This window comes from Bombina bombina, chromosome 4, assembly GCF_027579735.1.
Source record: "Bombina bombina isolate aBomBom1 chromosome 4, aBomBom1.pri, whole genome shotgun sequence".
NCBI classification, from domain to species: domain Eukaryota; kingdom Metazoa; phylum Chordata; class Amphibia; order Anura; family Bombinatoridae; genus Bombina; species Bombina bombina.
The window spans coordinates 637,924,773-637,950,424 of record NC_069502.1 but is presented as its reverse complement, the minus strand read 5'-3'; the positions used below and the strand labels follow the sequence as shown (position 1 = coordinate 637,950,424).

Sequence of the window (25,652 nt, the reverse complement as noted above, 5' to 3'; positions counted from 1 at the left end):
CGCATTCTATTGGCTGATTGGAGCAGCCAATAGAATGTGAGCTCAATCCTATTGGCTGATTGCATCAGCCAATAGGATTTTTTCAACCTTAATTCCGATTGGCTGATAAAATTCTATCAGTCAATCGCAATCTAAGGGACTCCATCTTGGATGACGTCACTTAAAGGAACCTTCAGTCGTAGGGTAATCGTCCGAAGGAGAAGATGCTCCGCGCCGGATGTCTTCAAGATGGACCCGCTCCGGATGGGTGAAGATAGAAGATGCCGTCTGGATGAAGACTTCTGCCCGTCTGGAGGACCACTTCTTCCGGCTTGGATGAAGACTTCTCCCGGCTTTGGTCAGGACTTCTTGTCGCTTCGTTGAGGACTTCTCCCGACTTCGTTGAGGATGGATGTCGGCTCTTCAAAACTGTAAGTGGATCTTCAGGGGGTTAGTGTTAGGTTTTTTTAAGGGTTTATTGGGTGGGTTTTATATTTAGGTTAGGGTTTGGGCCGCAATAGAGCTAAATGTCCCATTAAGGGCAATGCCCATCCAAATGCCCTTTTCAGGGCAATGGGGAGCTTAGGCTTTTTTAGTTAGGGTTTTATTTTGGGGGGTTGGTTGTGGGTGGTGGGTTTTACTGTTGAGAGGGTTGTTTGTATTTTTTTTCAGGTAAAAGAGCTGATTTCTTTGGGACAATGCCCCGCAAAATGCCCTTTTAAGGGCTATAGGTAGTTTAGTTTAGGCTAAGGTTTTTTTTATTTTGTGGGGGCTTTTTTATTTTGATAGGGCTATTACATTAGGTGTAATTAGTTTAAATATCTTGTAATTTGATTTTTATTTTGTGTAATTTAGTGTTTGTTTGTTTGTAATTTAGGTATTTGTATTTAATTTAGTTAATTGTATTTAATTTAGGTAATTTATTTAATTGTACTGTAAGGTTAGGTGTTAGTGTAACTCAGGTTAGGTTTTATTTACAGGTAAATTTGTATTAATTTTAGCTAGGTAGTTAGTAAATAGTTAATAACTATTTAGTAACTATTCTACCTAGCTAAAATAAATACAAACTTGCCTGTAAAATAAAAATAAACCCTAAGCTAGATACAATGTAACTATTAGTTATATTGTAGCTAGCTTAGGGTTTATTTTACAAGGAAGTATTTAGTTTTAAATAGGAATTATTTAGTTAATGATAGTAATTTTTATTTAGATTTATTTAAATTATATTTAAGTTAGGGGGAGTTAGGGTTAGGGTTAGACTTAGGTTTAGGGGTTAATAAATTTAATATAGTGGCGGCGACATTGGGGGCGGCAGATTAGGGGTTAATAAATGAAGATAGATGGCGGCGATGTTAGGGGCGGCACATTAGGGGTTAATAATATTTAACTAGTGTTTGTGAGGTGGGAGTGCGGCGGTTTATGGGTTAATATGTTTATTATAGTGGCGGCAATGTCTGGAGCAGCATTTTAGAGGTTAATAATTTTATTTTAGTGTTTGTGATGCGGGAGGGCCTCGGTTTAGGGGTTAATATGTAGTTTATGGGTGTTAGTGTACTTTTTAGCACTTTAGTTATGAGTTTTATGCTACAGCTTTCTAGTGTAAAACTCATAACTACTGACTTTAGAATTTGTTATGAATCTTGCGGGATAGGCTGTACCGCTCACTTTTTAGCCTCCAAAAAAAAGCTTGTAATACCGGCGCAATGGAAGTCCCATTGAAAAAAGACTTTACAAAAATTGAGTGTTATTTTGTGGTACGGCCAAAAAAGTGTGTGGGACAGCTGTACCTACAAGACTCGAAATACCAGCTGTAGTGAAAAAGCAGCGTTATGAGCCTTAACGCTGCTTTTTTACTCATAACGCAAAACTCGTAATCTAGCCGTAAGATTTTTGTTAATACTAATTGTCTAGCACCCAGATTACAAGTTGTGTGCTAAACCCAGTGCATAAATAATACTAAATATTTAGCGGTACCTCACTTTCCATAGCGCTGCCATTACAAGTTACAAAAAAACCTTCTTGTGTTGTGCGTTATGGTGCGTTAAGCTCCATACTGCACAAAAGCCAAGGCCTGACTTGACGTGCTTGTGGACATTTTCCCCCATAAACATTAATGAAGAAAAAGTGTTAGAAAAAAACTAACACCTGCGATTGCGGAATGGCGATCATTATAACGCAATCCCCATTGATGTCTATGGGGAAAAGAAGGTTATGTATAAACCTAACACCCTAACATAAACCTCTAGTATAAATACCCCTAATCCGCCGCCCTCCCCACAATGCTGACACTAAATAAAGTTATTAACCCCTAAACCGCTACCCCCTACATCACCAACACTAAATAAAGCTATTAACCCCTAAAACGCCACCCCCGACATTGCGACACTAAATAAAGTTATTAACCCCTAATCTGCCACCACCCCCACATCGCAAATACTAAACTAAACCAAACACCCACATCGTTATAAACTAAATTAAACTATTGACCCCTAAACCTAACACCCCCTAACTTTAAATTAAACTTACAATATAACTACCTTCAAATAAATAAAATCGTCAGTAGCTCTCATGAGAAGTGGATGGTTCTGAGAGAGCTGCAGCTTTTATTGAGTAGCTGGTAAAATCTTTATGAGTTTCGAGTTGCGATGAGTTTTTTTCAGCAAGATATTGGGAATAAAAGGAATTTTAAGGAATCTAGGCAAATAAATCACAATGCTTCTGAAAAGTTTAGCTATTTTTCTAGAAAATTAACCAGTAAGGCTTATGGGGATTTTTGTAAATAAATTATTTTTCTAAAGGATTGTGGTCGACCCCTAAATGTGGAAAAATTGATGCTTCCAATTATTGTAATCAAATATAGTAGCACATTAAAAGTTAAAGAATTAGATGACATACATTGGATTTATATTCTTTAATAATCTATCAGTGAAGTTATGATAACTATTATCCTATAATAAATAGTATGTGAACCTGGCAACAGTTATGACTTTAACACATAGTTAAAGTCATCTCCAGAGCAGCAATGCACTACTGAAAGGTAACAACACATCTAGTGAGCCAATGACAAGAGATAAATATGTGCATCCCCCAATCAACAGCTAGCTCCCAGTAGTACATTGCTGCTGCTGAGCCCACATACATATGCTTTTCAACAAATGATACCAAGAGAACAAATTAAATTTGACAATAGAAGTGACTGTAACAGTGTCTTCAGATTACATACTTTATCTGAATCATAAATTGTAATTTAATTTAATTTTTACTCCTAAATACAGGTTTGTATGTTGGACAATATGTAATTTGGATTCTAAACTAATCTATATTTAATTTATGAAAGAAGCACATAAATATTACAGAATAAATGCTAGATAGAATTATATATAAAAACACAAAGAGTAGCATGGGGCTAATGTGCAACTGCATTTTTTAAATTATATTAATATATTAAAGGGACACTGAACCCAAAATGTTTTCTTTCATGATTCAGATAGAGCATGCGATTTTAAGCAACTTTCTAATTTACTCCTATTATCAATTTTTCTTTGTTCTCTTGCTATCTTTATTTGAAAAAGAAAGTCCAGAACCCTTGACAGCACTTGTTTATTGGTGGATGAATTTATCCACCATTCAGCAAGAACAACCCAGGTTGTTCATCAAAAATGGGCCGGCATCTAAACTTACATTCTTGCTTTTCAAATAAAAATCCCAAGAAAATGAAGAACATTAGGAGTAACTTAGAAAGTTGCTTAAAATTGCATGCTCTATCTGAATCACAAAAGAAACATTTTGGGTTCAGTGTCCCTTTAAATATTGAAAACATAACAGTAAAGATTTAGAGGCCCTTTTATCAAGCTCCGAATGGAGCTTGTGAGCCCGTGTAAAGACCGCTGCTCCTTAACCCTGTCCGCCTGCTCTGAGCAGGAGGACAGAGATCGCCACAATTCAACCCGATCGAGTACGATCGGGTTGATTGACACCCCCTGCTGGCGGCCGATTGACTGCTAGTCTGCAGGGGGCGGTGTTGCACCAGCAGCTCACAAGAGCTGCTGGTGCAATGCTGAATACGGAGAGCGTATTGCTCTCCGCATTCAGCGATGTCTGTCAGACCTGCTCCGCACTGTCGGATCAGGCCCGACAGACATTTGATAAATAGGCCTCTTAGTGTCCATAGATGCCGCCATGTGTAACCTAGGTTTCTGTCTCTGCTGAGGCCAATTAGCGATAGCTCTAAGTGGGTCACTAGAGTGCGCAACCTTTCACAGGAAAAGGGGGCAAAATAAATAATGACCATATATTGCTAAGTTGTCTTACTACATATAATATTTTATATTACATTTTCAAAGTATTTAAAGGGACATGAAACCCAAAAAAAATTTCATGATTCAGATAGAGAATACAATTTATTTATTTTTTATTTTTATTTTTTTTATAAATAGTTTTTATTGAGGTTCGAAAAATATACAGTTGCAAACATAATTTGCCTCTATAAGACAATGGTTCAATCTTACACAAGTTGCAATAATCAATGGCGGAGCCATCATATAGACAAATACATATATAACGGGAATGACATTATCAAGTGAGAGGAACACCTCAAATAACTATAAACCATATGTTGCCTAGCTTTGAGTCATTTGGCAAATTAGTTAACGCACAACCTCACTTTTACCTTATACTTATACATAATAAATCTCCCATTTCTCTTAGAAGCCACTTTTGTGCTTCTTAGCAACTTTAGGAACTGACGTGGGGAGTAACATTTTGAGTTGTTCAGAATATTTCTCTGCATAAATAAACAACTATGGGGTCTTGTGATATTGGTGGGAGGGATGGGAGAATTCCATATTAGTTCTAGAATGAGCAGTTACCATCTGAGACCAGTGGTATTGGTCAGCAAGGGGAGTCAAGAAGTGCCATCTCTACCGCAGGCAGCACATCGTTCTGTTAGAGTAAATTATATTGACTGACTAACCATATGTAGGTCTCTACCTTCTATATAGGGTTGATAATGATCCGGTGTAAAGTAGGGTTCTTAATGTTGCCAAAATATATTTGGTCAGGGATTATTGTAAACAGTGATAAATAAGCCTGCTCATATTTAGGTTACAAAACTTTTTGGGAAATATGTTGAACAGTCGTTATGTAGTTAAACTGATAAATACCAGAAACAAGGCAGTAAGCATTTAGCTGTATCTCTCTAGGCATTAAAACAATTGGTTTCCCAGAGTTGCAAATAAAAAAAAATAGAACATATCAAACTAGAACATCCTCAGCTTAGAAGTGTAGTACAAATTGAGTTATCATCCTATACATATTCATCGACATAAACAAGGAAACGTAACTGGGATAAAGGAAGGAGATCAAACAGATAAACAGCTCATATAGCAGCATTCCACTTATGTGAAGTAAGTAAAAAACAATTAGTGGGACAAGAGTGTAATGGAGGTCATGAGGGTATATGTTAATGCTAATTGTAGAGCTTTGTAAAGTCCTCTGGGTCAAATCAGCCAGCAGTGTTCTCAAGTCTTATACCCACAACCAAAACGGAAAAATCTCTCCAGCTCAGTTGTGTCCACCTTGTGGCATGTGGGTCAGTCCCGGAGCAAAAATCATAGTTTATCCCACACCGAGTCACCAGACCTGACGGACACCCTCTGGGGAATAATAATCGCAGTAATATGGTTGCCAGTCCCATCCGTAGGTCTCTAGAGATTGACCCATTGCCACATACCTCCAGGAATGATCGGAGTTCAATTTGCTTCCAGCCGTAGCACCGGCATTATCAGAAGTTGGGAGCGTGTAGCCCTCTTTGTCAACACCGGTCAGATCAGTAGCTGGCAGCTTGTCTAATCCAGTGCTCACCTTGCTCCTGTGCTCATAAACAGGTTCTGCTGCCACATGGGTGCCAAGATCCCCTGGCTCCGTTGGGTCAGAAGGGGCCACTGCGCTCTCCTCAGGATCTCGAACCCTCACCAGGGCAGTAAACAACCTCAGAACACAGGTTAGTGGGGGATCTATGTCAGCGTGGCATTCCTGGACCATCTGATTGCAGCGGAGTGATGTATGTATGCCGGCCAGTCCCGCCATATCTAGAGTGGTGCTGCAGACATAGTTCTCTGAAGGCTGGTCAACAACAGCAGGGTGTGCTCCCACAATGAGTCGCGGTGCATGGAGGAGATTGTATAAGTCTCTCAGTATACTTTGGTGGTAGTCTTGCATAAGGTGCTTCAGGTTTTGTTCCCATCTGTCTACGCTCTCCATTTTCGTGACGTAGGGTAAGCTGATCCACTTCGATAGTCTACAGGTGTCCACTATACCAATGTAGCTGGTTCCCTCTGAGCAATTAGGGTGTAGAATAGGCCAATTATATCTAAACTGGTTTGATAACCCAGGGTCCTGGGGTGGGTATATGTACGCGGCCGCCCCAATAACACAGACGATCAGACTCACTAATAGGCCTCTCAACCTTGTGGCCAGCCGCTGTGAAGTTAGCTGAGGAACTTAGGCTGGTCCGATCTATGCTAAAAACTCTCAGACTCCTCTCTAGTCATGCCAGGATTTGTATGTCAGAAAAGATTAGGCGAAATTTAGAAAATATTTCTAAAAAAGCTAACTGAGTCCAGGAGCTCTTCACACACATGTCCTGCCGCAAGAGCTGTAGGCTCCGCCCCTCAGCAAGAATACAATTTTAAACAACTTTCCAATTTACTTATATCATTTAATTTGCTTCCTTCTCTTGTTATCCTTTGCTGAAATGTTTATCTAGGCAAGCTCAGAAGCAGCAGAGAACCTAGGTTCTAGCTGTTGATTGGTGGCTGCATATATATATATATATATATATATATATCGATTGTGATTGGCTCACCAATGTGTTCAGATAGAAACCATTAGTGCATTGCTGCTCCTTCAACAAATGATTCCAAAAGAATTAAACAAATTATATAATAGAAGTAAATTAGAAAGTTGTTTAAAATTGTATGCTTTGCCTGAATCATGAAAGAAAAAAATTGAGTTTCATGTCCCTTTAATGATTCTTGAAAATTGTTGAATAAAAATGTAACTAAGGAAATTATAGCAACATTATTTCAATACATGTTTTGTGTTTAATGTAGCATTCAGTATTTCACTAAAGTCATGTCTGATTAAGCCACATTTAATATTTCATTGTAAAATTGGACAATTTAGTAGAAAATTAGCTTTAATGCATCACCTCAATGTCCTTCAGAGAACTGCAATGCAGGAAACATTTTAATAGGTGAATATTTAGCTCATATATACTTTCAATGAAACGCACACTGTTCTTGGAGCCATTAAAATTTCTTTGATAAACATTAAGTAAAAGCTGTTTAAAATGTTAAGTGGAACTAACAGGAAATGTTTGTGAACAGCTTAGGGATTAATTGCTCATTAGCAAATAAGGTACCCATTTAACAAACGATGGCAGACAAGGTTACCAGCTAGCGAAACTTTTTGCCATCTTCACAGCAAACGGGCAGCTAAGTTGTTTGCTCTGGGAGTGATTTGTCTCAACCACTTCCTATGCTGCAAGGGTCCAAAGCAGTCTATGCTACATAATAAACAAAACCCAAAGACTGGACAAGAACACCGTTCCACAGGCATGAACTTTTTACTAGGTCAAGAACATTCTTTAGATAGATGAATAGATAGATAGGTAGGTAGGTAGATAAAAACATAATGTAAATCTATCTATCTATTTTCTTATTTTAATCTCTCTTTAGGTTGAGCAGATCAATGGCTCTATCATATTTTTTAAATCTGAGCTTTTACTATAGTCAATGACAACAGTTGAACACTGTGTATATGTATAAATATATATATATATATATTTATATTAATTTAAGAATAAACTTATAATTTTAATATATATATATATATATATATATAATCGGAGAATAGAAACAGCACTAGTAACCAGATAAACTGTACATGGTACTAATGTGTAACTAATACAATAAAATAAATGTTGTCTACACAAGCAGCCAGAGAGTAATAACAAACAGAGTCTGCAAGCAGATCTAGGAATACCGGATCTTTACTCCTCCACTGAAAAGGCAGTCCGTGTGAGAGAATGACTAGTAGGTATCCCTTGGCAAAGTTCCACTAAATCTCCACGATTTGCAGCTAAGTCCTCACAAAGATTTACCTCCCCACGGGAGGGTCCCTCCACACGAATTCTACAGAAAAGAAGAAAGACAAGCACACAGGGGGTGCACCTAGTGCAGTGAGTTTTAAACTTTCTATCCATGAAAGTAAAGAAGGAAACACACTCACGTGGTCCCACCTCAAACGTATGATGTATGTGTCAAGCCCTTGTAATCCGGTTACAGATGATCCTCCTTAGAAAAGCACTCTATCTGGATCCAGATGTCCCTTCAGATGAGTTAGGAGCAGAGTATATAAACCCCTAGGAACAGAGGCTACAAAAGCCTTCTTAGTAAACTGAGGTGGCAGAACCGGGTATAAAAACACTGCAGTAATAAAATAAAATATATATACAGAATACAAAACACTGTTTGCTTTCCAGCACGAGTCGATCAGCACTTAATGCAGAAGCTTAACCACAACAGCTGATAGGCTATTTCACTGTTTGCAAAACAGTGTAAATTGGCGGGGGCAGAGCCTGACATACTTTGTAGCGTTATTGCCTACTTCATCAAATGACTCATCTGAAGGGACACCTGGATCCAGAGAGAGTGCTTTTCTAAGGAGGATCAGCTGTAACCGGATTACAAGGGATTGATACATATCTCATATGTTTGAGGGGGGACCACCTGAGTGTGTTTCTTTTTTTAATTCCACGGATAGAAAGTTTAAAACTCACTGCACTAAGTGCACCCTAATCCCTATAAAACAACCACCCCTAATATAATCTAAACTATAAAATAGCCCTTAAAAGGGCCTTTTGTAGGTCATTGCCCAAAGATAAACAGCAATTTTACCTCTAAAAAATACTAAGTCCCTTTCTTTAAAAAATGGGAAGACGATCTGGGTATAATTATCCTTCCGCAAACAAGTACCACTATTTTTCAAAACATAACCAAAACATCAATATCATTAACACTAACAGAAATCAACCTTAAAATTCTACATAGACGGTACCTAACCCCTAACAAACTCCACCGCCTTTTCCATAATAAATCAGATCACTGTTGGAGATGTGGTCATAAGGGCAGTAGTATGGCACACATGTGGTGGTGGTGTAACACAATCCAAAATTTTTGGAGAACGGTTATAACAGAAATAGAAATAATATTGGAAATTCAATTTAGCCTAGTTCCTTTGATATGGCTTTTAAATAAACCCCCCAAAATTAAATTCAAACCCTATTTAAAGCTGTTTTATGTCATGTCAAACAGTGTTAAAGATTTATTAGCCAAAAATTGGAAGGGAAAGATAACCCCAAGTCTGGACATGTGGACTCACCGTATTTCAGAGTTTCTAGAATTAGAAGAATACTACTACAGGTATACCCCGCTCATACAGCGGGTTAGGGACCGGAGCCCCGCTGTAAAGTGAAAACCGCCTTAAAATGAAACAAGGCAGTTTTAGCTTTCTTTTCACTTGCCAGTGTGTTTAAAAACTTAAAAACATGCTTTAACTAACTTATATTAGGTGTACAATAGAGCTAAGCTTAGTTTAACACTCGCACAGCACAGTATTCAATAAATACTGTACCTGTAAAATAGTGACAATCACTGTAGTACAATTTGCCAGAGTATAGCACTGAGACACAGATTGCACTGTAATGATGTAAACAGAGTGAACTAAGCATAATAAAATGGTGCCAGTCACTTTTCTTGAAATCTCACGAAGATTACAGCACTGTTTTAAAATCCTTGGAGGTTGAACTTCAGCTCCACAAAGCGCTGTATTAGCGAAGCGCTGTAAAGTGAAGCGCTGTAAAGTGAGGTATACCTGTATATGAAAAACGCCAAAATAGGTGTATAAGCAGAAATGCTAAATGTATGGGAACAATGCCTCAAAAACAAATCCTAAATACCAGACATCTAAACATGCCATTCACTATCATAAATAACCGATTACCAGGTGGAATTACCGTGTATGGAGTATAATTTGAAACACTGCCTTTTAAAAATGAAACTATACCTGCGTAGACAATAAGTGCCAAGAAATACTACGACTTCATTGCTTCAACTCAACAGCTAGATATACAGTTCTTGGGCAGAGTGCAAAACAGCCACTTCTTTTCTTTTTCTACTCTCCACCTCTTTCTCTTCTCCTTACCTTCAACTCAAATAGTAAGTTGTTTAAGTTTACTCTCAATGACTACAAAACTGGTAAAACTCTTAGACAATCAGTTTAAATGGTCAGATACACATTTATAAATGGAGGTATTTCTGTTTCTTTTTCCATAAAGTTTCTGTCATTACTATGTAAAAAACAACTGATGCAACTATGCAATTACTGGGGAGCTGCGCCTCCCATATTGTAATTTTCAAATTTTCAAATAAAGTCAGTTAATTAAAAAAAAATAATACTAAGTCCCCCCTAACAATAAAATCCCCCACCCACCAAACACCTCAAAATAAAAAACCTAACACTAAAAAAACCTAAACTACCCATTGCCCCTAAAGGGGCATTTGTATGGGCATTCAGCTCTTTTACTGCCCTTAAAAGGGCATTCCGCTATTTTACAAGTGCCCATGAAATCCCTAATCTAAAAAAATAAAAAAAATAAACAAATAAGCCTAAATCTAAGGCGGACCAGGACCGGCGACCATGGAGCCATGGAGCGTGGAGGATCCTCTTCGTACGATCGCCACCGTACACTGACTATTGAATGCAAATATCAAAAAGTATTCATAAACATTAGCACGTACTTAGGGACTGCAACAAACAGGTGGCCATCTTTAAAGATCCCCCTTATTGGCCCACAGAAAAGTAAAGAACTTACGTGACCATCTGATGTGTTTGAATTGCATAAGTTGCATCTCAATTATAAGAGGGAAGTTTTTCCACCTCCCACATAATAGGAAACAATATAAAATCAATGGGTACTATACTTGCGAAACAACTCATGTCATTTATATGATCAAGTGTCTCTGTTCCCTGGTGTACATAGGGGAAATGACCGGCAAAGCCAGGGATAGGATGAGCCAACACCGCTCGAATATACGCTGTGGGAACATAGAAGCGCCAGTGTCTAGCCATTTTATAGAGAAGGGCCACAATGTAAGCCAAATGAGATGGCATATTATAGACCATATAAGTGCACCTAGAAATGGTTCTGATAGGGAAAAAACATTAAAGCAAAGAGAAACATGGTGGATACACAAATTTGAGACAATGGCCCCCAAAGGTCTAAACAGGGATTATGACTTGTCAGTCTTTTTGTAAGATAAAATGATGTGTATATTTTATATCATTATTTATGAATAGAATAGCTCATAGTATTAGGCAATTAATTTGTATTTATTACTTCATTTCAATCTAAAAAAATGTATATATTTTCTTTGGTTTTAATGTAATATTGTTAACCACCACTAGGTGTAGTATGCGATGTATGGAATTTCAAATTTGAAATCTGGCGCCAAAACAAGGGTTTAAAAGTCTGAAGTGTTGTCAGTTAACCCATGCAGGATTAAGGGGAACTCCCCCAAAACGTTGCTGTATTTAGTCTGTAATAAAGTTTATTTCTAAGAGATTGGTGCTGTGGACATTTGCTTGTACAGTTGGACTTGGTTGGGGTTGTGGCAGTCCCCTGTCATCACGAGCACCTTTTTTCAGTAGTGCTATTCTACTTGTGTATGCTGACTATTGAATGCAAGGTACGCGTTTAAATGGTGCTCTGACAAAATGCAGAAGGACATTTGGCAGACGGACATTTGGCAGACGGACATTTGGCCGACAGACAGAAAGCTAAAGAATGTTCCGATGACGGCCGAGGGCAGATGCGTTCCAGAGTGCTCTGTTCTAATCAGAGCCTCGGGCGCCGCAACTGCCTCTGGGAACCTTACCATGGGTCCCAGACGCACGTCTTGTAATTCTCTTTCTGGGAAATTATCTATCTATCAAATCTATCTATTTATCTATCAAATCTATCTATCTATCATATCTATCAAATGTATCTATTGCATCTATTGATCTATCTATCTAATCTATGTATCTATCTATCTATCAAATCTATCTATCTCGTGGCCGGACTGTTATCTGACAGCCACTTGTGTTTCGGCCAATTGTCCGTCGGCCAAATGTCCGTCGGCCAAATGTCCGTCTGCCAAATGTCCGTCGGCTAAAAGTCCGGCCACGGTTTAAATATAGCATACCTTGCATTCCTATTGGCTTAAAAAATTCAAATCAGGCAATAGGATGAGAGCTACTCAAATCCTATTGGTTGATTTGAATTAGCCAATAGGATTTGAGCTACTGAAATCCTATTGGCTAATTCAAATCAGCCAATAGGATTTGAGTAGCTCTGATCCTATTGGCTGATTTGATTTTTTTTCAGCTGATAGGAATGTAAGGTACCCCATATTTAAACAGGTATCTTGCATTCAATAGTCAGTGTATGGTGGCGATCATACAAAGAGGATCCTGCTTTATGACTCCGCTGTCGCTGGTCCTGGCCCGCGGTCATCTCCGCTCCATGTCGGCTTCATCCTGGATGAGGAAAGAAGAGGTCCCGTTTGGAAAAAGATGCCAGCCGCTTGGAAAAAGACTTCACTGCCGGACTTCAGGAACCGTGAGTACCTATTTGGGGGTTAAATTTAGGCTTATTTTTATTTTTTTATTTTTTTAAGATTAGGGATTTCATGGGCACTTGTAAAGGAGTTGAATGCCCTTTTAAGGGCAGTAAAAGAGCTGACTGCCCTTTTAAGGGCAATGCCCATACAAATGCCCATTTAAGGGAAATGGGTAGTTTAAGTTTTACTGTTAGGGGTGGACTTAGTATTTTTTAGAGGTAAAAGAGCTGTTTAATTTAGGGCAATGCCCTAAAAAAGGCCATTTTAAGGGCTATTATTAGTTTAGATTAGATTAGGGGATGTTTTTATTTTGGGGGGCTTTTATATTTTCATAGGGATTAGGTTTACTTTTTTTATTTTTGATAATTTGATTTATTATTTTCTGTAATGTTAGACTTTTTATTTTTTGTAATTTAAGATTAACTTAATTTTAGTATTTTTTATTTTAAAAGTAATGTTAGTTTTTTTATTTTAATTGTAAATTAGTATTTTTGAATTTAAAGTGATGGTAAAGTTCCGTTAATTAATGTTTAATGTTATTAAAGTTTTTAATAAATGTGGTTTTTAATCAAGTCATAACCTTTATAAAGGCAATTTCTAAACCTCATATATTCAACCCTTTATATTTTTTTTTTTACCTTTCGATCAAGTTTTTGTCTAAATCAATTGAAATTTAGGCCGTTAGGCAGCCGTCACTCTGCGTCATCCGCCCCTTCAAGCAACTGTGCATGCGCTATTCCATTGCTCATCGCATTGCAAACGGCGAGCGCACCCGTGTAACGCATGCGTGCTAATTACAGCTAGGAATCCCTTACTATTACATTGGCATCTTCTAAAAGATGCAGACAAGCGCTTGACTTTACTTTTGAAACTGCTCATTATAAGTAAGAACCACAGTCGCTCACAAACTTTGTTTAATTGTAAAACTTCTATTATTTCCATGGGAGCGAGCGGATAGCTGTGAGGTTAGAGCGGGTGGGACCACTCTGTAGGGTAATAGATATCGGAGCAGGAAGTGTCAGATGGGAGGAGCGAGGAGCGGTAAGGGAAAAAGCTTTAAACATTGCGATCTCTTGTTGTCAATAATTTACAAGCTTTAAAAACTTAGCCACTAAGCTTACAAAGTGACAGGCAAACTAGTTTGCGTAACTAAACTGATAAACTTTACCATCACTTTAATGTAATTGGGGTTAATTTAGGGGGTGTTAGTTTAGGGTGCTTAGTAATTTAATTTGTTATTTGCATTGTGGGGGTTGGCGGATTAGGAGTTAATAGGTTAATTAAGTTTATTTTGTTGGTGGTGGATGGCAGTTTAGGGGTTAATAGTTTTAATAGGTATTTTGCTATGTGAGTAAATGGCGGATTAGGGGTTAATAGTTTATTAAGGTATGTTGTGTTGTGGGATGATGGTGGTTTAGGGGTTAATCACTTTTATATGCAGCACCGTATATGTGATAGCAAAACCGGTCTAAAAACCGACGTCGCCGGCTTTTGCGGGCAACGCCGCATATGTAATCTTGCCCCTTGTCTTCACTTATTTTTTCAGTTGTTTGCATCTAGTGAGCATGCCCCAAATATATCAAAATACAGAAATATAAACCTTTATATCTTAACAGCCATTGTACATTTTTGTTCATACACATTAGCACAATTAATTTTTGCATTTTTATGTTATGTCCATTTAAAAAATAAAAAAAAATAGATGGATGGACATTTTCTTACCTTAATAATGTGATGTTTCTTGCCAAGCCTCGGCATCTTAAACATTTGGCACCAGTATGTTGTGTCTTTATATGGAACGGAAACCTGTCTTGAGAAAAGTAATATTTATAGAAATAAATCTTAATATAAAGAGGGCTTATGCCCCTGCTAAAAGGTTGATTTACTTCACTACACTGGCACTGCCACATAGAAAGTAAAGAGTTTTTTTTTATCATTTATGCTTTGTTATCTGATTGTACGGATTCTGCATAAGTGCATTATTCTGATAGCTGGCCATTGTCATAAACAAGTAAGAGTGTTTATATCAATCTGCAGTTGTCAATGTGCAATACAGTTTAACCAGCAAGTGCTCTACATTCAAGAGCAGAGGCCAAATCAACTCTTGTTTATACTTTTAAGTTCAATCAAAATATTAAATAACACAAGTATGCCGCTCTTATAAAGATGATACTATTACTAAGCATCGAACTTAATCAAATAAACTATATATAACAAATCAGACATCAATGATACATTAAAAACATGCAATATAACACCTTTTACAGGTAAAATATCAACGTTTATTTTAACAGCTATAGTCTTAAGTGGGTAGAGTTGCCACCTTTGACATGTTTTACCTGGACACTTATGAGTTACACATGCTGCGGGGTGTGCAGAGGGGAACATGAATTGAACCCCTGGACAGAATACAAATAGTGATCCCGGACAGCACTATTCATGTTATTCCCTGCACACCCTGCAGCATGTGTAACTCATAAGTGTCCAGGAAACCATGGCCGAGGTGGCAACCCTATAAGTGGGCCATGTAGCATGTTTTGGCTGTGCCCAGCTGTAATCAATGCCCATAATGCTTTCCTGTTCTGTACAGTTTTAAAAAAGAGAGTTTATACTAAACAATCAAACATATTTTGTGTTAGCTCATTATCTTGCTTAGTTAATAAGTTACATTTGTTTAGTTAATTAACTAATTTCTGACAAAATTAGTTCAAACTTATTATTTGCTTTACACATAAATAACAAATACAAATTGACAGCTAAAGACAGGATATGATAAATAGCATTTTGATGTTCGGCAAGTTAGGAAAGAACTTTACAGATCTATTTAAACTACTAAAAATTCCATGAATGTAAAAAAAATGTGTCGTCCTTAGATATATTTTTATGGTCAATAATAGTTCAAAAGAGTGATAGAAACCTCTATTATGCTGATTGCAAATGAGGCTGTATTACAGTTTTTGTGGAAAAAAGGCCTTTTACATGACATGTGCCAGTCTTGATTTTTTTTATCATTATCTAAATTCTTGATACTTAAAGGGACATAATACTCATATGCTAAATCACTTGAAACTGATGCAGCATAATTGTAAAAAGCTAACAGGAAAAAATCACCTGAGCATCTCTATGTAAAAAAGGAAGATAGTTTACCTCACAATTTCCTCAACTCAGCAGAGTAAGTTCTGTGTAAAAAAATATACTTCAGCTGCAGGTAAAAATAAATAAATTAAGAAATGAACAGCAGCCAATCAGCATCAACAGTGCTGAGGTCATGAACTCTTTAAATGTTATCTCATGAGATTTCACTTAACTCTCATGAGATTTCATAGTAAACTTCCTTAAATTGAATAGGGAAATAACATGAGAGTGCACAAGGCTCAATCCCTTGCCTGTCCCGGGACATACATACTGATTTGCTGCTTAGTAGTCCTTTACAATGGGATGTGGCTACTGAGGAACGTTTGAGGTAAAATATCTTTCTTTTTTACATAGAGATGTTCAGGTTATATTTTCTAGTCAGCTTTTTACAGCGATGCTGCATCACTTTCAAGTGTTTCAACATTTGGGTATCATGGCCCTTTAATAACAGCGCTACCAGGCTATTTTTCACTTATTGAATTTAATGGATGAGGTTTGTGCAATATATACAGAGGTTGGCCAGTACCTGTTTTCAGGACATAAGTAAATGAGACAGGGACAAAAGGACTTACCTCTCCACAAGCTACAAAACAATTGGAAGGTTTCCTCGTTTATCTTAGACCCTATCTAAAAAAAATTCACATAGCCTTAAAAAACAAAAAGGATAAAAAAAAACTGAATAATCTTTTCTACTGGGATAGAATCTTTCCCTGTGTTTGTTGGTCCATGATTTACATAAAGAACTCATACGAAATAGACTTACGTTCTGATTTGTGAAACTGAAGGACTGGGTGTCCATAGATGTAGAATATTTTTTCTCTGGATTTAGTAAACGTAAGCTTTTTCTTCCTCTGGTAGACCCATGGTATTTAAGTCCTGTGGGTCCAATGTCTTCCGGATGGTAAGCCCAAATTATTCGTATTGTACTTTCCTATAACACATCAAGAACTTTGAGTGTCACAGAAATTAAAGAAAAAAATATAATTTTGTACATTTAATTGATACACTGGTTTATTTTACTCACATAAAATTAAGCTTACCGTTATAGGTTTGTCATTATTATCACAGGTGTTCAGGTCTCTGCTGAACTTTAAAAACGTGTGCGTGCCATTTTCCATTGCATATTCAAGATTGTAGTTCTGCTGAGAATCTTTCTGAAGATCTCTGCTGTTTTCATCTGTAAAATAATCCTAAAAAATAAACATAACAATTGCAGTAAATCGGTAGATTTATTTAGGATACTGAAAACAATGAAAACAAGTCTGTGTTTGCAAAGTGTCACAATTAGATGAAACAACTTTACATCTTAGCTTCCAATTTTTTATCCCAGGGTCAGGCAAGTTTTGGGAAAATCTCACACAGAGCAGAGAGAATGTCTAGAAAAGTGATAACTGATATTTTAAAAAACAGTAAGTTCAGGGAGGAGGCAAATTAAAAGCCACATTTGGGTCACCATGCATGTTAAACAAGACTAAAGCTATAGTTGCCATTTTATCATTGATAACTTTTGGGTAAACACATATAGTTCCACAGCAGGCAGTGCAAACATGGCATGCTTTTAATTCTGCTCTAACCATTTTTTTTTACATTAATGTTTCTATTTTTTATTAAACCAAAATACAAAGTTTTAGTGCATACTTAGGGGCCGATTTATCTAAGGCCGAATGGCCCCTGATGCCCCTGTTTCCGCGCGAGACTTCAGGCTCGCCGAAAATAGCAATTAAGAAGCAATGGTCTTAAGACCGCTGCTCCTTAACTGGTCCGCCGCCTCTGAGGCTGCGGACATCAATCCGCCCTAGTGTCCGATTGCCTGCGAATCTGCAGGGGGCGGCATTGCACAAGCAGTTCACCAGAACTGCTTGTGCAATGTTAAATCCACTGAGTGGATCATGTCGGACAGATATTTGATCAATCGGCCCCTTAGGGCTTGATTTATCAAATGTTGGCGGACAGGGGCATACATATCTGACCCTGTCAACCCCAGCTCACCTCTGGCGGGCAGCAGTCTGCTGCCAGAAATTAGCATTGCACAAGTGCGCTATTTTGCACTCTTGTGCATTGCCACCCCCTACCTGCGCACAACCAATCATCTACAGGCAGGAGCTGTCAATCTGCCCGGTTGGATGAGACTGGGAAGATTGAAATTCTCAACCTAAAAGGTGGAGAAGAGGTATTGGAAGCAGCGGTCTGATGACCGGCACTTGATAAATACTGACTGTAGGTTCTCTTATGAAAACGACGAAGGACTTGATAAATCGAGCCCTTACTATCTGAATATTGATCTATGGAACATGACTACTTCAAACTGTCCGCATCAATCCCGTCTTCATGTTTAGATCTAAATAGCCATCTAGTGCATGCAAGAATTCATTCACTTTAACACCTTCCAAGTTGTCAAACACGTGGTTAAAGTACTGGTGGGAAACTACAGAAAACTGTTGGTCCCAAGCAGAAACTGACATGATCCCAATAAGCAGTTCTAATTTAACTATGTGTTTAACACATTTGTGGGGGTTAAACACACAGTAGCATTGCAGGGTTGCTAGTGTTACAAATTAATGCTAAAAAGGGGAATGACAATGTTCATGGACAAACATAAAATACTGTCATTAACAGCAGTAAACGTAATTAATGATTTTTGTGGTTGTTGGGAAAAAAAGAGTGGTGGAGCAAAATTGTATTCAATATTAATTAAAGGGATATGAAACCCAAAATATTTATTTCATGATTCAGACAGAGCATGCAATTTTATACAACTTTCAAATTTACTTCTATAATCAATTTTTCTTTGTTCTGTTTTGTTGAAACGCAGGGACATATGTTTAGTAGCCGGCCCATTTCTGGAGCAAAATCTAGCACCAGTTTTGCAACAATGTTATCCATTTGCAAGAACAGTAGATGGCAGCTCTCTTTCCTGCCATGTAGTGCTCATATGCCTACCTAGGTATCTCTTCAACTCATGGGAATGAAGTAAAATGGAAACTTTTTTTTAAATTGTATGCTCTGTGTGAATCACAAAATATATATATTTTTTATTTCATATCTCTTTAAAGGGACACTGAACCCAATTTTTTTCTTTTGTGATTCAGATAGAGCATGCAATTTTAAGAAACTTTCTAATTTACTCCTATTAACAATTTTTCTTTGTTCTCTTTCTATCTTTATTTGAAAAAGAAGGAATCTAAGCTTTTTTATGGTTCAGTACTCTGGACAGCACATTTTTATTGGTGGATGAATTTATCCACCAATCAGCAAGGACAACCCAGGTTGTTCACCAAAAATGGGCAGGCATCTAAACTTACATTCTTGCATTTCAAATAAAGATACCAAGAGAATGAAGAAAATTTGATAATAGGAGTAAATTAGAAAGTTGCTTAAAATTTCATGTTCTATCTGAATCATGAAAGAAATGTTTTGGGTTTAGTGTCCCTTTAAGGAAAATAAATTAGCACATCAAAATAATAAACATATTGCAGTGCAGTTTTATTTTCATTAATTAATTTATTTAATTTATAGGAAATTACATTTGGAGTTTAAAGGGATATGGAACACAAAGGACTAGCTTATGAGTGGCACGTTAACTAAGGGATTTATTGCGGCTCTTTGTGTGTGTCCGAAGTAGCGTGCGTTACAAATTGAAACTTTTTTTTAAATTGTATGCTCTGTGTGAATCACAAAATATATATATTTTTTATTTCATATCTCTTTAAAGGGACACTGAACCCAATTTTTTTCTTTTGTGATTCAGATAGAGCATGCAATTTTAAGAAACTTTCTAATTTACTCCTATTAACAATTTTTCTTCGTTCTCTTTCTATCTTTATTTGAAAAAGAAGGAATCTAAGCTTTTTTATGGTTCAGTACTCTGGACAGCACATTTTTATTGGTGGATGAATTTATCCACCAATCAGCAAGGACAACCCAGGTTGTTCACCAAAAATGGGCAGGCATCTAAACTTACATTCTTGCATTTCAAATAAAGATACCAAGAGAATGAAGAAAATTTGATAATAGGAGTAAATTAGAAAGTTGCTTAAAATTTCATGTTCTATCTGAATCATGAAAGAAATGTTTTGGGTTTAGTGTCCCTTTAAGGAAAATAAATTAGCACATCAAAATAATAAACATATTGCAGTGCAGTTTTATTTTCATTAATTAATTTATTTAATTTATAGGAAATTACATTTGGAGTTTAAAGGGATATGGAACACAAAGGACTAGCTTATGAGTGGCACGTTAACTAAGGGATTTATTGCGGCTCTTTGTGTGTGTCCGAAGTAGCGTGCGTTACAAATTGAAAGTAAACACTTTGTTTAACATATGTAGGGATAGCTCTGGTTAACTGTTACACTCAACTAAAAAGATGCACAAAACACATAAAAATATATGTAAAAGTACAGTTACACTCATAATAACACTATCTAATTAAAAAAAATTAAAAACAAATTGCATAAAAAGTTATAAGGGCTCAAAGATATGAGGTCTCAGGTGTTAGAAAAAAAGGCAGGCAAAGCGAGATACATACCTATACATGTCTAAATATGTCTGTCTATGTATGTACAGTATGTGTGTGTGTGTATATATATATATTTATATGTGTGTACATATGTAATTATGTATTTATATGTGTATATATGTATTTACACATGTATATGCACATATAAACACATAAATACATATGTAGACATATATATAAGTGCTAGAAAGGTATGATAACCAATGGCACTACTCCTTATATAATAGAGACTTCTTCACTAAATCAAAGCCAATAGGCAAGTGGAATTAGTGGGAGGTGCTGTGTATTAATAATCATATAGAAACAAAAAAAACGTAAAACTCAGTGTACACCAATCATACTGACACATTATTTAACCCCTTCATGGCCTCATTTAGCCCCTCCTTGGTAATAGCTATTAAGTGTACTGTTTTCAGTTTGCATCCTAATCACTAGTTGTGGTTTTAATTAATTTTGCCAGTTTTTATTTTGCGTTTTCATAAAAGTTACGTTTTAGATTTTCTTGAGTGTCCTTTTGTTGCCTTTGGCATATTTGGTGCTTATCCCTCTTCAATGAGTTCATCCTGACTTTTTAAATGCTATATGTGTATTCTTCAGAGGGGATCCTTTATCCACTCTTTTGTTTATATATATATATATATATATATATATATATATATATGCATTGGAGCCCTTTGCAGTCAAGTAGCTGAAATCATGAAAAATCATATATATGCAATATTCATATTTAATAAAGTGTTTAACTACATATTTACCTATGTATAATCATATAGATATATAGGTATAGATATATATTTTACCAAAAAAAAAAAAAAAATATATATATATATATATATATATATATATAAAAATATGTATTTATTAATAAATAGAACATATTCCGCTATGTGAAGAACATTGGAATGTGAAATATTAATATTAAATGTTGGATTAGCGCACTTGAGAAAATGCAATGCGGTTTGAACGCAGTAAGGGTGTTAGGTTTTTTCCACTTTTCGAGCTCCATTAAAGTCTATGGGGGAATACGTTAACGTGGTTGAGATATTCGAAGTTGGGCTTGTTGCGCTTGACGGGTTAGCACTTCTGCAAACACTTTTTCCTTTCGACTGGTAATACATGCGCTACCCAACGCACTCAAAAAAGCTTACTTCTATTGAATTTATCACTTGAGCGCGCCACTTGTGATCTAGCTGAAAATTAGAGCATGCAGAAATAACTATTTTTTTTAAACTGTATACTCTGTCTGAATCACAAAAGAAATATTTTGGGTTTCATGACTGTTTAATGTCCCTTCAAATTCCTTTGAAAATTCAACTTGTCTCACACTCCCACGCTCCAAGTACTCAACTCTAAACCTCTAAAAAAATGCATATGAAAGGCAACTAATGAGAATATGTTAAATATATTTATTGTTTATTTTAAAGTTGTTTATTTTTATTGTTAAACCAGAAAGGAAGTTCATGTCTGTGTACAAACCAGGACTTAAAAGGGACAGAGGGGGGTAGTTATCAAGCCGTCTACTTTTCTGGCTTCGCCGGCCCAATACGCCCGCCTAAGCTCGCCTCACATCGCCGCCGCGGACCTGAAAAAATACGCCTAAGTTATCAAATAAAGCTGTCAAAAAGCCGCGGGGCGATGAGCAGCGGACTGTGAGAGTTATCACTCATCCGATCTCGCTGCTCTTCGGCTTTTTCCCAGCTTTATTGCTAGCCTGTCACTAAGAACCCACACTAAACTACACTGTTCTATCCCTATACCGGCGCCCCCGGAGCCTCCCGCAACTAAATAAAGTTACTAACCCCTAAACCGCCGCTCCTAGACCCTGCCGCAACTCTTATAAATGTATTAACCCCTAAACCGCCACTCCCGGACACCGCTGCCACCTACAGTATACCTAGTAACCCCTATCCTGCCCCCCCTACACCGTCGCCCTCTACTATAAAGTTATTAACCCCTATCCTGCTGATCCCGCACCTCTCCGCAACTAAATAAATAGTTTAACCCCTAAACCGCCGCTCCCTGAACCCGCCGCAACCTATATTAAACCTATTAACCCCTATCCTGCCCCCCCCTACACCGTCGTCACCTATAATAAATTTATTAACCCCTAATCTGCCTCCCCTACACCGTCGCCCCTATAATAAATTTATTAACCCCTATCCTGCCCCCCACTACGCCGCCGCCACTGTAATAAAATTATTAACCCCTAAACCTAAGTCTAACCCTGACCCTAACGCCCCCCTAACTTAAATATTAATTAAATAAATCTAAATAAATTAACTCTTATTAACTAAATGAATCCTATTTAAAACTAAATACTTACCTTTAAAATAAACCCTAATATAGCTACAATATAAATAATAATTATATTCTAGCTATATTAGGATGTATTTTTATTTTACAGGTACCTTTCAATTTATTTTAACTAGGTACAATAGCTATTAAATAGTTATTAACTATTTAATAGCTTACCTAGCTAAAAGAAACTGAAATTTGCCTGTAAAATAAATCCTAACCTAAGTTACAATTACACCTAACACTACACTATACTTTAATAAATTATTCCTATTTAAAAATAAATACTTACCTGTAAAATAAACCCTAAGATAGCTACAATATAATTAATAATTATATTGTAGCTATCTTAGGATTTATATTTATTTTACAGGTAACTTTGTATTTATTTTAGCTAGTTAGAATAGTTATTAAATAGTTATTAACTATTTAATAACTACCTAGCTAAAAGAAATACAAAATTACCTGTAAAATAAATCCTAACCTAAGTTACAATTAAACCTAATACTACACTATCATTAAATTAATTAAATAAACTACCTACAAATAACTACAATTAAATACAATTACATAAACTAACTAAAGTACAAAAATTAAAAAAAGCTAAGTTACAAAAAATAAAAAAATAAGTTACAAACATGTTAAAACAATTTTAAGCTACTTACACCTAATCTAAGGCCCCTAATAAAATAACAACCCCCCCCCCCCAAAAATAAAAAAATGCCCTACCCTATTCTAAATGAAATAAAGTTCAAAGCTCTTTTACCTTACCAGCCCTTAAAAGGGCCATTTGTGGGGGCATGCCCCAAAGAAAACAGCTCTTTTGCCTGTAAAAGAAAAATACAACCCCCCCAACATTAAAACCCACCACCCACATACCCCTAATCTAACCCAAACCCCCCTTACAAAAACCTAACACTAATCCCCTGAAGATCATCCTACCTTGTCTTCACTCAGCCGAGCAGCGATGGAACCGAAGTGGACATCCGGAGCGGAAGAAGTTAATCCTCCAAGCGGCGCTGAAGAAATCTTCCATCCGATGAAGTCATCATCCAGGCGGCGCTGAAGAAAAGTCTTCGATACGGCCGATGTCATCTTCAAAGAGGCGCTGAAGAGGTCTTCTATCCGGGCGATGTCATCTTCCAAGCCGGGTCTTGAATCTTCCTCCCGCCGACGCGGAACCTCCTTCTTCACTGATGGACTACGGCGAATGAAGGCTCCTTTAAGGGACGTCATCCAAGATGGCGTCCCCTCAATTCCGATTGGCTGATAGGATTCTATCAGCCAATCAGAATTAAGGTAGGAAAAATCTGATTGGCTGATGGAATCAGCCAATCAGATTGAGCTCGCATTCTATTGGCTGTTCCGATCAGCCAATAGAATGCGAGCTCAATCTGATTGGCTGATCGGATCAGCCAATCGGATTGAACTTGATTCTGATTGGCTGACTCCATCAGCCAATCAGAATATTCCTACCTTAATTCCGATTGGCTGATAGAATCCTATCAGCCAATCGGAATTGAGGGGACGCCATCTTGGATGACGTCCCTTAAAGGAGCCTTCATTCGTCGTAGTCCGTCGGTGAAGAAGGAGGTTCCGCGTCGGCGGGAGGAAGATTCAAGACCCGGCTTGGAAGATGACATCGCCCGGATAGAAGACCTCTTCAGCGCCTCTTTGAAGATGACATCGGCCGGATCGAAGACTTTACTTCAGCGCCGCCTGGATGATGACTTCATCGGATGGAAGATTTCTTCAGCGCCGCTTGGAGGATTAACTTCTTCCGCTCCGTATGTCCACTTCGGTTCCATCGCTGCTCGGCTGAGTGAAGACAAGGTAGGATGATCTTCAGGGGATTAGTGTTAGGTTTTTGTAAGGGGGGTTTGGGTTAGATTAGGGGTATGTGGGTGGTGGGTTTTAATGTTGGGGGGGGTTGTATTTTTCTTTTACAGGCAAAAGAGCTGTTTTCTTTGGGGCATGCCCCCACAAATGGCCCTTTTAAGGGCTGGTAACTTTATTTAATTTAGAATAGGGTAGGGCATTTTTTTATTTTGGGGGGGTTTGTTATTTTATTAGGGGGCTTAGATTAGGTGTAAGTAGCTTAAAATTGTTGTAATATTTTTAACATGTTTGTAACTTATTTTTTTATTTTTTGTAACTTAGCTTTTTTTATTTTTTGTACTTTAGTTAGTTTATGTAATTGTATTTAATTGTAGTTATTTGTAGGTAGTTTATTTAATTAATTTAATGATAGTGTAGTATTAGGTTTAATTGTAACTTAGGTTAGGATTTATTTTACAGGTAATTTTGTATTTCTTTTAGCTAGGTAGTTATTAAATAGTTAATAACTATTTAATAACTATTCTAACTAGCTAAAATAAATACAAAGTTACCTGTAAAATAAATATAAATCCTAAGATAGCTACAATATAATTATTAATTATATTGTAGCTATCTTAGGGTTTATTTTACAGGTAAGTATTTATTTTTAAATAGGAATAATTTATTAAAGTATAGTGTAGTGTTAGGTGTAATTGTAACTTAGGTTAGGATTTATTTTACAGGTAAATTTCAGTTTCTTTTAGCTAGGTAAGCTATTAAATAGTTAATAACTATTTAATAGCTATTGTACCTAGTTAAAATAAATTGAAAGGTACCTGTAAAATAAAAATAAATCCTAAGATAGCTAGAATATAATTATTATTTATATCGTAGCTATATTAGGGTTTATTTTAAAGGTAAGTATTTAGTTTTAATTAGGATTCATTTAGTTAATAAGAGTTAATTTATTTAGATTTATTTAATTAATATTTAAGTTAGGGGGGCGTTAGGGTTAGGGTTAGACTTAGGTTTAGGGGTTAATAATTTTATTACAGTGGCGGCGGCGTAGTGGGGGGCAGGATAGGGGTTAATAAATTTATTATAGGTGGCGACGGTGTAGGGGGGGCAGATTAGGGGTTATTAAATTTATTATAGGTGGCGACGGTGTAGGGGGGGCAGGATAG

General features: G+C 36.8%; 1 protein-coding gene across 1 annotated transcript in view; it reads right to left on the bottom strand.

Moving 5' to 3' along the window:
• The window catches only part of MOXD1 (monooxygenase DBH like 1), a 240,419-nt gene that overhangs the window by 146,452 nt on the left and 68,315 nt on the right, over nucleotides 1–25,652 (bottom strand). Inside the window, exons 2-4 of the mRNA XM_053710674.1 lie at nucleotides 16,880–17,029; nucleotides 16,603–16,770; nucleotides 14,427–14,510 (exon numbers count right to left, since the gene is read on the bottom strand). Of these exons, the coding sequence (XP_053566649.1) occupies nucleotides 14,427–14,510; nucleotides 16,603–16,770; nucleotides 16,880–17,029 (402 nt within the window). The remainder of the gene's footprint in view (nucleotides 1–14,426; nucleotides 14,511–16,602; nucleotides 16,771–16,879; nucleotides 17,030–25,652) is intronic.